Source organism: Triticum dicoccoides, chromosome 3A, assembly GCF_002162155.2.
Source record: "Triticum dicoccoides isolate Atlit2015 ecotype Zavitan chromosome 3A, WEW_v2.0, whole genome shotgun sequence".
Taxonomy (NCBI): domain Eukaryota; kingdom Viridiplantae; phylum Streptophyta; class Magnoliopsida; order Poales; family Poaceae; genus Triticum; species Triticum dicoccoides.
Window position 1 is genome coordinate 2,247,731 of NC_041384.1, and position 11,381 is coordinate 2,259,111.

General features: G+C 43.9%; 1 protein-coding gene across 1 annotated transcript in view; it reads left to right on the forward strand.

Moving 5' to 3' along the window:
• LOC119266586 (paired amphipathic helix protein Sin3-like 3) overlaps window positions 1-7,374 on the forward strand; it is an 8,667-nt gene extending 1,293 nt beyond the window's left edge. Inside the window, exons 3-23 of the mRNA XM_037547820.1 lie at window positions 58-229; window positions 322-420; window positions 514-672; window positions 1,056-1,362; window positions 1,674-1,807; window positions 1,948-2,023; window positions 2,129-2,158; window positions 2,244-2,485; window positions 2,593-2,747; window positions 2,829-2,956; window positions 3,058-3,312; window positions 3,411-4,028; window positions 4,128-4,213; window positions 4,591-5,244; window positions 5,323-5,423; window positions 5,512-5,650; window positions 5,738-5,890; window positions 6,045-6,208; window positions 6,299-6,410; window positions 6,496-6,678; window positions 6,901-7,374. Coding sequence (XP_037403717.1) covers window positions 58-229; window positions 322-420; window positions 514-672; window positions 1,056-1,362; window positions 1,674-1,807; window positions 1,948-2,023; window positions 2,129-2,158; window positions 2,244-2,485; window positions 2,593-2,747; window positions 2,829-2,956; window positions 3,058-3,312; window positions 3,411-4,028; window positions 4,128-4,213; window positions 4,591-5,244; window positions 5,323-5,423; window positions 5,512-5,650; window positions 5,738-5,890; window positions 6,045-6,208; window positions 6,299-6,410; window positions 6,496-6,648 — 3,937 coding nt within the window. The 3' untranslated portion in view covers window positions 6,649-6,678; window positions 6,901-7,374. The remainder of the gene's footprint in view (window positions 1-57; window positions 230-321; window positions 421-513; window positions 673-1,055; window positions 1,363-1,673; window positions 1,808-1,947; window positions 2,024-2,128; window positions 2,159-2,243; window positions 2,486-2,592; window positions 2,748-2,828; window positions 2,957-3,057; window positions 3,313-3,410; window positions 4,029-4,127; window positions 4,214-4,590; window positions 5,245-5,322; window positions 5,424-5,511; window positions 5,651-5,737; window positions 5,891-6,044; window positions 6,209-6,298; window positions 6,411-6,495; window positions 6,679-6,900) is intronic.
• The last annotated feature ends 4,007 nt before the right edge of the window (window positions 7,375-11,381 follow it).

An 11,381-nucleotide genomic window follows, 5' to 3' on the forward strand; every position in this document is an offset into this window, starting at 1 on the left:
CTGGGTCGGCATACCGATGTTTCTAGTTGTCTGAAATGCTCTGATTTTCGGCCGCAGGATCGACACCAACGGGGTGATTATCCGCGTGAAGACCCTCTTCAACGGGTACCCCGAGCTGATCCTGGGATTCAACACCTTCTTGCCCAAGGGCTTTGCAATCAGGCTGCAGCAGGATGAGAAGAAGCCTGTGGATTTCGCGGAGGCTATCAACTTCGTGAACAAGATTAAGGTATAAAACACATAGGCTCAACCGTCATCATGTGAAGCTGCGATGTATGTATGCACCGATCCGTCACGTGACGGCCTCCCCTTGTACAACAGAGTCGGTTCCAGCGCGACGAGCATGTCTACAAGTCTTTCCTGGACATCCTCAACATGTACCGCAAGGATAACAAGTCCATCCAAGATGTTTACCATGAGGTGCCCATTTCATTTCCTTTTTGGTGTATTTCATTTTAACTCATTACTCTTCTTTCATTACAGTCTAGAGTTTAACACGTTTTTTTTTGGCAGGTTGCTGTGCTGTTCAGCGACCACAAAGACTTGCTCGAAGAATTCCAGCACTTCTTGCCTGATACCTCGGTGTCTCCGCAAGCAGGGGCCGCTCCAAGAGGCGGCTTAGTTAAGCGGGAAGCTCTAATGCCCCCTGCTAGTAGGGGTCACATTGAAAAGGTATAAATCACATGAGGGTTGTTTTGTAAGCTTCATTAGTGACTGGCTAAATAGCTGGCAGAAAATAGCGACGAAAGGCGCCTGATATGTATCTTAATTATAATATTTCCTAGAATTTTGGGGTATGGCTGTTCTTGCATAGAATAGCTGTGCTGTTCTTGCTGTTCTTGCTTCACATAGGCCAGTTCTATGTCTGTTAACTAAATATTGGAATCCAAGTAATTTTAATGTTTTCCGTTGATGTGATCGGGCTGAGCTGAGGTCAACACGATACTAATCATATGTTTTATCACATTAGACATGTTTTCTGCATTGATATTGCAACCATGAGGTAATTATTGTATAAAGTTGCCTGATCTGTCATCTTATGTCTCATTCCTCAGCCTAGGGCTTTTCCGTCTCATACCGACCGTGACGCCAGTGTCGATCGTCCTGACGCGGACCATGATCGCCAAAGACAACGGGAGAAGAACAAGGAACGCAAGGCAGAAAGAGATAGAAGAGATTATGATAGAGATGAGAAGGATGTTGAACAAGACAGCAAAGAGGTGGATGTTGGCCAGCGTAAGCGCAAACCTTTTCCAAGCGCAAACCTTGCAGGTGCTGAGGCACACCAAGGAGGCCACCCTGAGATTCATGGAATTAATAGTGCCTCTGCCTCATCGTATGATAACAAGGACGCGTTAAAGAGTAAGTTTCTCTGAATTAGTAAGTAGATAATATTTCTGGCCAGTATGGCAGTTTGTTGCTTTACATCACTGTTCATATGATCGCTAAAGTGCAATGCTGCATGACCTTAAAATGTGTGCCCTTACAGATACACCATTTGTTGAATAAGCCTGTTGTATAACTCTGTTTCAGTGTAGTCTTCTGGTGTCTATGTTAGATACTCAGAAACAATGGCTGAATACAGTCAGTATCGTTTTTATACCTGGAGAAAACTTTTGTGTGCTTTCCACTTGCATATTACTTACATCCACAAATTTTCCTTGCAACATTAGGTGGATACACACAGGAGTTCCATTTCTGCGAAAAAGTCAAGGAGAAGCTGGAATATGATGCTTACCAGGAGTTCTTGAAATGCCTTCACATCTACAGCCAGGAAATTATTACGAGAAGTGAACTGAAGAACTTGGTGGGTTTCTGTTGGACTTATGCTTTTATTCAATATTTAAGCTTCAGTTGCTTCACTAAGTATGCTCAAGGATCTTTCCCTTATCTGTTTGGTCTTAATTAGTTATAAGTGACTCATGCATGTCCTCACTGATTTTACAGGTGAGCGATATACTACAACACTACCCAGATCTTATGGATGGATTTAATGAATTCTTGGAACATTGTGAAAATATAGGTAAATTGCATACCTAATTAGTGTATATTGATGACCATCTTGCAGGATTTACATCACTGCTTCTGAATTTCATTTAATTCTGTCTGTTTTTTTCCCACTCTGCAGATGGATTTCTGGCTGGAGTCTTCAGTAAAAGTATGTGCTATTTGCTTCAAACGTTGTATCCCTTTTTCTAAATCATTTTGAATTTTCTTGTTAACACTAATTATCTGGATTGAAGAGCAACCTGGAAGGCTAATTAAAACAGAGGATAAAGAAAGGGATAAGGAGCATGAGAGGGAGGATAGGAACAGAGACCGGGACAAGGAAAGAGAAAAGGAACGGGAAAGGCTGCATCCAAAGGAAGGTCCTAGCCAGAAACCCTCGATTGTCAAAGAGAAGTATCTATGCAAACCAATATCAGAGCTTGATCTCTCAAATTGTCAGCGATGCACTCCAAGTTACCGGCTTCTACCTAAAAATGTAAGATAGTGTTGCTTCCGCTGTTCTTTTTCATGCTGTGTTTCATATAACATTTGTTTTCATTTTTTGTTTCATCTAACTAACATTTGGTTTAATCCTGTTTTCAGTACCCAATGCCTCCGGCAGGCAACAAGACTGATCTTGGTGCCACGGTTCTTAATGATCACTGGGTGTCAGTGACATCAGGGAGTGAAGACTATTCGTTTAAGCACATGCGCAAGAATCAGTATGAAGAAAGTTTATTTAGATGCGAAGATGACAGGTATGTATTATCCCATGTAAACTGCTCTGTTTGTTGGATCATCTATTGATGCTGGCTACAAATTGATCTGAATGTTTCCAGGTTCGAGTTGGATATGCTGTTGGAGTCGGTTAATGCAGCAACTAAGCGCGTCGAGGAGTTGATAGAAAAAATGCAAGATAACTCAGTAAAACCAGAAAGCCCAATACGCATCGATGAGCACTTAACTCGTAAGTACACTTGTGTTCAGCATATGTTGATACTGTTTGGTGATACTTGAACTGAATGGAGCTTGACTAGTTGTTTTGGCTTATTAACCACTGCCTTGCAGCTTTGAATCTAAGGTGCATTGAACGGTTATATGGTGACCATGGTCTGGATGTGATGGACGTTCTTCGAAGAAATGCTAGTGTTGCGCTGCCAGTTATCTTATCTAGGCTAAAACAAAAGCAGGAGGAATGGTCAAGGTGTCGATCAGATTTCAACAAGGTTTGGGCTGACATTTATGCCAAAAATTACCACAAGTCACTTGATCATCGCAGTTTCTATTTCAAGCAGCAAGACTCGAAGAATCTCAGCACAAAATGTATGTAAACCTTTTATATATACATGCAAATTTTTCTTATGGTTCCAGCCTTGCCTGGTTGCCTAATTTTTCTTGATTCTGTTTTGTTGCCTGTGCAGCTCTATTGACCGAGATTAAAGAAATTAATGAGAAGAAAAGAAAGGAAGACAATGTCCTCATTGCTATTGCTGCTGGAAATAGGCGGCCTATAGTTCCCAACATGTCATTTGAGTATGTAGATGCAAATATCCACGACGATCTTTATAAGATCGTGAAGTACTCGTGTGGAGAAGTCTGTGGCTCGGACCAACTGGACAAAGTGATGAGGATTTGGACAACTTTTCTGGAGCCTATTTTGGGCATTCCGTCTCGATCCCACGGCGCCGTGGATGCAGATCTAACTAAACCCAAGAATGGCATCACAAAATCTGGTATTGCAAATGTGGGGGAAAGCAATGCTTCTCCTGATGGAGTTGCTGCCCAGCAAGGCCATGGTGATGAAAGCATGCAACAGGAACAAGCACCATCAGCTGTGGCTAGATTGTCTAGGTTAGCGAAAGGAGTTGCAGCAGACTCCCAAAATGGTTCCCATGATGCAGATCGAACTGCTCGTAGAGATGAGGAAGCATCAAATGCTGCACTAAATGAAGTATCTGCAGTAAGCACCCAGAACATGCCTACCGAGAGATCAGGAGGACAACATAGCCATATGAAGGGAAACTCTGAAACCACGCCAGGTTTGCATTTCTGATAGTTGGATACTTTCTTATTTGTTATAATTTGTAACTTGATTAGGTCTATTTTTGCCAGTTCTAATGATTTGTCTTGCCTGCCAGGAGTGAATGCATCTAAAAGTTCACATGCTGGAGTTAGTATGGCTGCCGGTGCCAGGGCTGGCCATGAAGTATTACCATCTACTGAGGTATATAACGTCTTGTGAGCTCAATTTACTCCCCACCTTTGTTAACTACGCCAGGACATCCAATGAAGTATTACCGCCAGTTCGTGTGCTGGAGGTCGTATGGCTGCTCATGCCAGGGCTGGCATGCTTTTTCTTTTTCTTTTTATAAGGGTTGTTTTCCCATTCTTGTCTATCTTCCTTTTTTTCCTTTTTGTTGGTGTCTTTTGCTGCCTTTTTTTGCCCGCCCATTTTATCTGTCTTCTGCTCTGTTAATAGCGATGCTTGGAATGTTTGTGCTTGTGTTGAGTTGTATCCGTTCATCAAAGGCAAAGTGCAGATTAATCTTTTTTACCCATAGATTCATTCAACACCATGCTCATATGTTTCTTTGTCAATAGGGTGGAGAGACTGGCAAGTCAGGATCATCTTTAAATGGTGGGGCTACCAGCGAGGGTAACAAAGGGCGCCTATTTAATGAAGCTGCTGCGTCCCACAATACATCGAAAGTTGAACGAGAAGAAGGTGAATTATCGCCTAATGGAGATTTTGAAGAGGACAATTTTGTGCCTTTCGAAGATGGCGCATCTAAAACAAAGGAAGGTTCTACAAGCAGAACATTCAAGGTTAGACCTGGTCAAGTGGAGCCTCATGCCGAGGCAGCCGGCGAGAACGATGCTGATGATGAGGAAAGCACTCAAAGGTCTACCGAGGACAGTGAGAATGCTTCTGAGGCCGGTGAAGATGCATCAGGAAGTGAATCTGGTGATGGCGAGCACGGTTCTCCCGAAGATCATGATGAGGAAGAAGATATGGATCATGATCAGGATCCGAAGGCAGAAAGTGAGGGTGAGGCAGAGGGGACAACTGAGACCCACGACGTTGAAGGAGGAATGTCATTACTCGGAATATCATTGCCTTCATCCGAACGCTTTCTGTACTCGGCTAAACCACTGGCCAAGCATGTTCCCACATCTTTACATGGTCGGGAAGATAGATCGTCACATGTATTTTATGGGAATGATTCATTTTACATCTTGTTCAGGCTGCACCAGGTGAGCTTTGCAAGAAGTGTTGTTGACCCTATGTGTTTGCGTGTGCTCTCCTTTGCTAAACTAACTTATCAATTGCAGATGCTGTACGAACGACTGCTTTCAGCAAAGACAAACTCTTCGAGTGCTGAAAAGAAATGGAGAACCTCCAAGGATACAAACCCCCCTGACCTATATGCAAGGTAATATTGCTTTTTTCGAATTGTCCAGTTGCTTATACCATACCCTGTCCATCTATATGACCGTAATTGGTCTGTCATTTTAATGAAGGTTCATAAAGGCACTCTACAACTTGCTTGATGGCACTTCTGATAATACCAAATTTGAGGATGACTGCCGTGCTATTATTGGGACCCAGTCATACGTTCTCTTTACTTTGGATAAACTGATATACAAAGTTGTGAAGCAGGTAAGTTGAGTGAGCCGTCCCCTGTTTTTATTATTTCGCTCTGGGTTGGCTGCTGCAACATTCATTCTTGTTCTTCCCTGGCATCAGCTTCAAGCTATAGCGACAGATGAAATGGACAGCAAGCTTCTCCAGCTTTATATGTATGAGAAGTCAAGATCCCCTGGGAGGTTCTTTGATCTGGTCTATCATGAAAACGCCCGTGTCCTGCTCCATGATGAGAGCATGTATCGATTCGAATGTGTAAGCCTCATTCTACTCTGCATAGTACCATGGTTAACTATAGATAAAGAAAAAGCTGTTCAGTTTCTGTTGCAAATGAACTGGTTTGCTTGCACTGCAAATTTGGTAATCAATTGTCCTGGAATGATAAATTTAATTTTCTCCCAAATTACAGTGCTCAAGTCCAATGAGGGTGTCTATTCAGCTGATGGAATATGGTCATGAGAAGCCTGAGGTGACTGCGGTATCCATTGAGCCAAATTTTGCCTCTTATCTTTTCAGCGAGTATCTGTCAAATTCGTCAGGCACGATGCTGCCTGAAGGTGTCTTCCTTGGAAGGTATCCCCGACCTCTACGCCCCACAACTAGATTGAAGCTCCTGATTACGTTTCTCCTGTTCTAATCCATTATCTCACGATGTTCTTCCAGGAACAAGCGGAAACATTCAAATGACGGCGAGCCTTCAGATTCGTTGAAGGCCATGGATGGTATCAAAGTTGCTAATGGTCTTGAATGCAAGATATCCTGCAAGACCTCTAAGGTACTGCATCTTTATTTAATTTGGAATTCCATGCTTTCAGTTCTCCCTGGATATTATAGTATATCTTACAATGCCATATATGCAGGTCTCCTATGTCCTTGACACCGAAGATTTCTTGTTTCGGTTGAGAAAGAGGAGGAGGATTTCACCCGGTGGAAATGTGGCTGACAAGTCGCCGACCTCCAAAAAATATGATGCAAAAGTGCAGCGCTTTCATTTATTTCTATCCAAGCCTTAAGAGGGCCATAGGCAAAAAAAAAAAACATTGGTAATTCTGCTATGTTCTGATCCCTTCATCACTTTATCTCATTGTGCTGTCTATTCTTGATAGTATCTCTTTCCTAAATTGCATTCCCTTTATACGGAGAAAGGTTTGGGAGATTGTTATAAAGTTAGTTTTTTCTTCAGCTCAAGAAAGTGCTATCCCAGACAAAATTGCATGATTTTGTATAACAAGGCATTGATTTCTTTTTTGGCATGCGCCTTGCAGACATTGTATCCAGATCAGGAGATGCTGCTGGGGTTGTGACCGCCTTGCTCTTGCTTCGATAGTGACAAGAAGAATAATAATAAATCAGCTGGGTGCTGGATAGATGATATACCCGGTAAATACAGCAAAGCAAAGCATGTTAGGGCCACCTCGGTCAGCCTTAGGCCGCGCCGAAAAAGATGTGTGTTTGTAAATATGTATGGTCAGAAGAAGGATGTTGTTTGTTCTGTTAACCTGTTACCTGTAGTGTCTTTTTGGTGGTAGGAGAAGGATTCTATTGAAGTGGTTATCACCATTTGTTGATGCTGGTATAGGTCTCCTGTTATGTCGTGTTGACCGTCAGTTTTTCGGTTCAAGATATGTAGCCTTGGTCAGTTAAATGCAACAGTCATTGTTTTTAATGCGTCGTCTGTGACAAGATTATGTTTAGTGTGCTACTGTATAATGTTTTGAGCTAATGATTCTAGTGTTTGAGTTATGCTGTTTGGTTGTCTTAAGATGACCTTGGCATTGTAGCTATGTCTCGCCAATTGCGAGACTTGGCTCCGTCTCGCATCTGGGGAGCATGCTACTGTAAGAGGAGTTTTTCGTGGTTATCGTTGGATTGGCCACCTGAAGTCTGCATGTTAAACCTTGTGTCATACAGTACATTTCATGGAATGAAATGAGGGTGTGTGCCTTAATGTCGAAAACCATTATAGTTCGTAAATATGCATCCCCTTGTTAGGATCTTGTACATCAAAGGTTAAGGACTGTCCAAATGAAGAACATGTCTGGATGTTAAGTACTGAAAGTGCTATCTCTGTCCCCTCTAGGATCAGTAAACTCTTTTTTTTTTTTGAAAATAAGGATCAGTAAACTACATATGTGGTTGAAATGTCTGTTGACTGTGTTTGTGTGTTGGGATTGTTTGCCAGGAGAAAGCTTTTCACCCATCAGGAAGCAAGCGAGTTTTATCGTACCAAGCTGAGTCTCAAAACTAGGTGAGCATGTGAGCGTGCACTCCGTGCCAATTGAAAATGGACTCGTGCATTCAGTGGCGACCGAGTTTTTGAAATTTCGTGGCGGACCGACTTTTCAAACTTCCAAACTCAACAAAGTTTTGATTGAACCTAAGCTTTATGCAAGAGCATGTCTACAGCCTACCCCCAACCTCACTGCCACCAGCCATGATTTCCAGCATACTTTTTGAAACACAAAACACTGAACCCAGAGCTTCATTACCTCTAGCCGCACTTTTCACATCTATGGGATGGGAACAGAGCTCCTACTCTGTTTCTTCATCAAAGAAGAAAAAAACTGAGACAGAGAGAACTCATTTGTTCCTTCAGAACGAAAAACAAAGCCATCTGGGTCTCAACTTCTATTCATTTTTTCAAAAGAAATACTACCTTTTACTTTATTTATAAGTTATATATTTTTAAAGTTTAGCATTTTTCATGATTTTCTAAAAAATAATGAATATTTTACATAACTAAGAATATATTTAAAAGTTCCTGATTTTTAAAAATATTTTAAACTTTTTTAAAAATCAATAACAATTTTATGAATATTTTTGGATAATATATTTTTAAAATCTGCTAAAATCTAATAGCCGACTTATTTTCAATAATATTTTAAATTTGATGAATAGAAAAAAAAGAGAAAACTGGGGCTGGTAGCAGCAGCTGGAGCAGCTAGTTTTTGCTTTCGGGCAGCCGATAGATTTTTCTTCCAAGCACGTAAGATAACGAGGAACACGAGCATTGTTCTTGGGTCTGCCTATCTGCTCGTCGAGTTGCCAGTAGGGCAAAGCGCTCCCGGGCATGGGCCAGCCCCAAGAAGAATTTGTTGCAACTACTTTAGTGATCTAAACGCTCTTATATTAGTTTACAGAGGAAGTATATGCATCTCTTAGAAGTATATAAATATTATTTGAAAGACATACACTATTTGTATAAGCACTTTTCATCATCAACGCTTGTCGTCCTAGTCATAGGAATTGTCCTCTTCCTATTACTGAAACGGCGAGCGTTAATGGTGAAACCTTTACCAATACGGACCTCATGGAGACAGAGCTTTCATTTTACGCTTTGAAGCACAAGGAGCTTGGAAAGAAGGGGGACAAGGAGCATGCTCGCAAGATCAACGCCGAGGTCAATTTGTTGCAACTACTTTAGTGATCTAAACTTCAGAGGGAAGATTGGGATGACATCGACTCGGACGACGACGACTTCTACGGGTACCTTGCGTGTACGAAGGCAGGTTCCCCGTGATGGTCTAGTGTAGAAGTGAGGAGGAGGACTGTGATGTTCTATCGTATTACAGTTTAATTATCTAGTTAATTTTAATGTTTAATGTTGAACATTTCATACTAGAGTTTGAATATTTGGAGAATGCAAGGAATCACCATGTGGTCTTTGATGAATAAAGCTTGGTTTACCCCTCAAAAGAAAAGTTGACGCTACTCCCCTGATGTAGGAAAAACCCTATTTGACGCTTACTGCATCAAAAAGGCATTGTTTCACAAAGACCCAATCGATACGAGTGAACATGGGACAACTCATTTTAATCTATTCATTGTCTCTGCATCCCGGTTTTGTGAACCTTCTAGATGGTTTGATGCCGGGTTTTATGATTTGGGGACCATCTAGAAGGTTCATGAATCAGTTTTTTTCTTTTTGCCCTTTTATGTTACTTTTTTAGTCTTTTTGTTTTTAAATCACAAAATACAAAAATATGTTTATCATATTTTAAAACTTGTTCATTTATAAAAAATTGAAAATTTCAAAGTTTGTCTACGTTTTAAAAACTATTCTTAAAAAAGGATTTCCAAATTTGTTGATGCTTTTTGAAAAATATTAGTAGTTCCAAATTTTTTGTTCTCGTTTAGAAAAATTGTTCAGAGTTTCAAAATTTGTTCATGTTTTCAAAACTTTTCAATTTTCCAAAATGGTTTAGAATATCAACTTTTGCTTCTCGTTTTTCAAAATTTGTTCAGAATTTCGAAAGCTGTTCTTCTTATCAAAGATTATTCATGTTTTCAAAAAACAATGTAGCAGATCGCGTGGAGTCGTGGACGAAAACTGAAAATGTAGCAGATGGGCCTCAATACAACTTCTTTGATTGAGAACAAAAACGTGAAGTCTATTAGTTGATGTCGTCCTCGGCCATCTCAATCCCGTAGCAGGATTGGATCTCAACAGTGTCTCCGCTGCTAGCTTCCACGCACCGCGGCTAGAGCTAGCATGCCACCGTCGAGTGTCATAGTCATCAGTGAGAAAAAAGCGAATGGCCTTGCTGCCAGTGCGCCATCCCCCGGCGGAAGTGCGGATTCGCTTTCTTTCCAGCCGTCAGACTCAACAGTGTCTGCCCTTCTCTCTCAGCTCCGCTCTCCTCGTCACGCCCAGCCATGGGATGAGGAATAAACCGTTGGATGGATGCTTCTTGTAGTACGTACGTAGCTCTTTTCCCCGTTGGGTTTGGTTTTTCACAACTCGCGGGCTGCACCTGTAGGAGCATCTCCAGCAGCATCCCTAGGAAGGCCTCCTCAGCACGATTTTTTCGCGCCGGCGTTGAAAAAAGACCTAGTCGCGCATCAGGAGCCCGATTTTCGTCGGCCTGAGCCGAAAACAGCGCCGGCGGACTCATGCCGAACCCAGCGCGCTGGGGGGCGCCCGGGGGCGCCGGGACGAGCTGTTTTGGCGCGAAAAAGCCACGGACCAGCCGCGTCAGCGACACGGCGCCTCGTCTTCCCCTAACGGCCTCGGTTCCCGACGGGAATCAATTGCAAGGCTGCCGCCGGTCAGCCTTGCCATTGATTCCTCACGGGCGGCGCGTCACGGGACGGCGAGCCGACGCCTCCCCTCCCTCGCGCGCGTCCACACGGGCACGGCGCGGCTATATAGCCGGTGGCTTCACTCGCCTGTGCCCACACCAGCCCTGCCCCTTGCCGCCGCCCAGCCCCTCCCTCTACCTCTCCCGAGCGCCGCCGCCCAGCCCCTCCCTCTCCCTCTCTACCTCTCTCGAGCCCGTCACCATGACAGAACGTTTCCCCGGAGACGAGGCGGCGGCCAACGACTTCGGCCGCCGTTCGCTGCGCGAACAGGAGCCGTTCCAGACGAACATCCCGGCACCGCCGGACATGCGCGCCGGGCCGACGGGGTGGAGGCTCAGCGACGGGGGAGTGCCCGTTCCCCCGTTGCCCGACGCCGTTGCCAAGCCAAATTACTTCGCCGAGGAGGTCGAGGTCGTCCGCGCCTCCCTCACCGACGCCCAGCTCTCCCTCCCCCAGTACGCCGCCGACAACCACGCGGCTTGGGCGGTGTACTTTGAGCGCCGCCAGCGGCAACGGTTGGCGTCCACCAACGACGCGCCGGTGGTCGGCGCCCAGAAGAACAGCGAGGGGCGCCACCTGTGGTGGGGCGTCCCCGATCGCACACTCGAGGGCGTGCCAACGCACCTCGAGGGCGGCAACAACCCGCCGTTGGCGTACCCGGCAA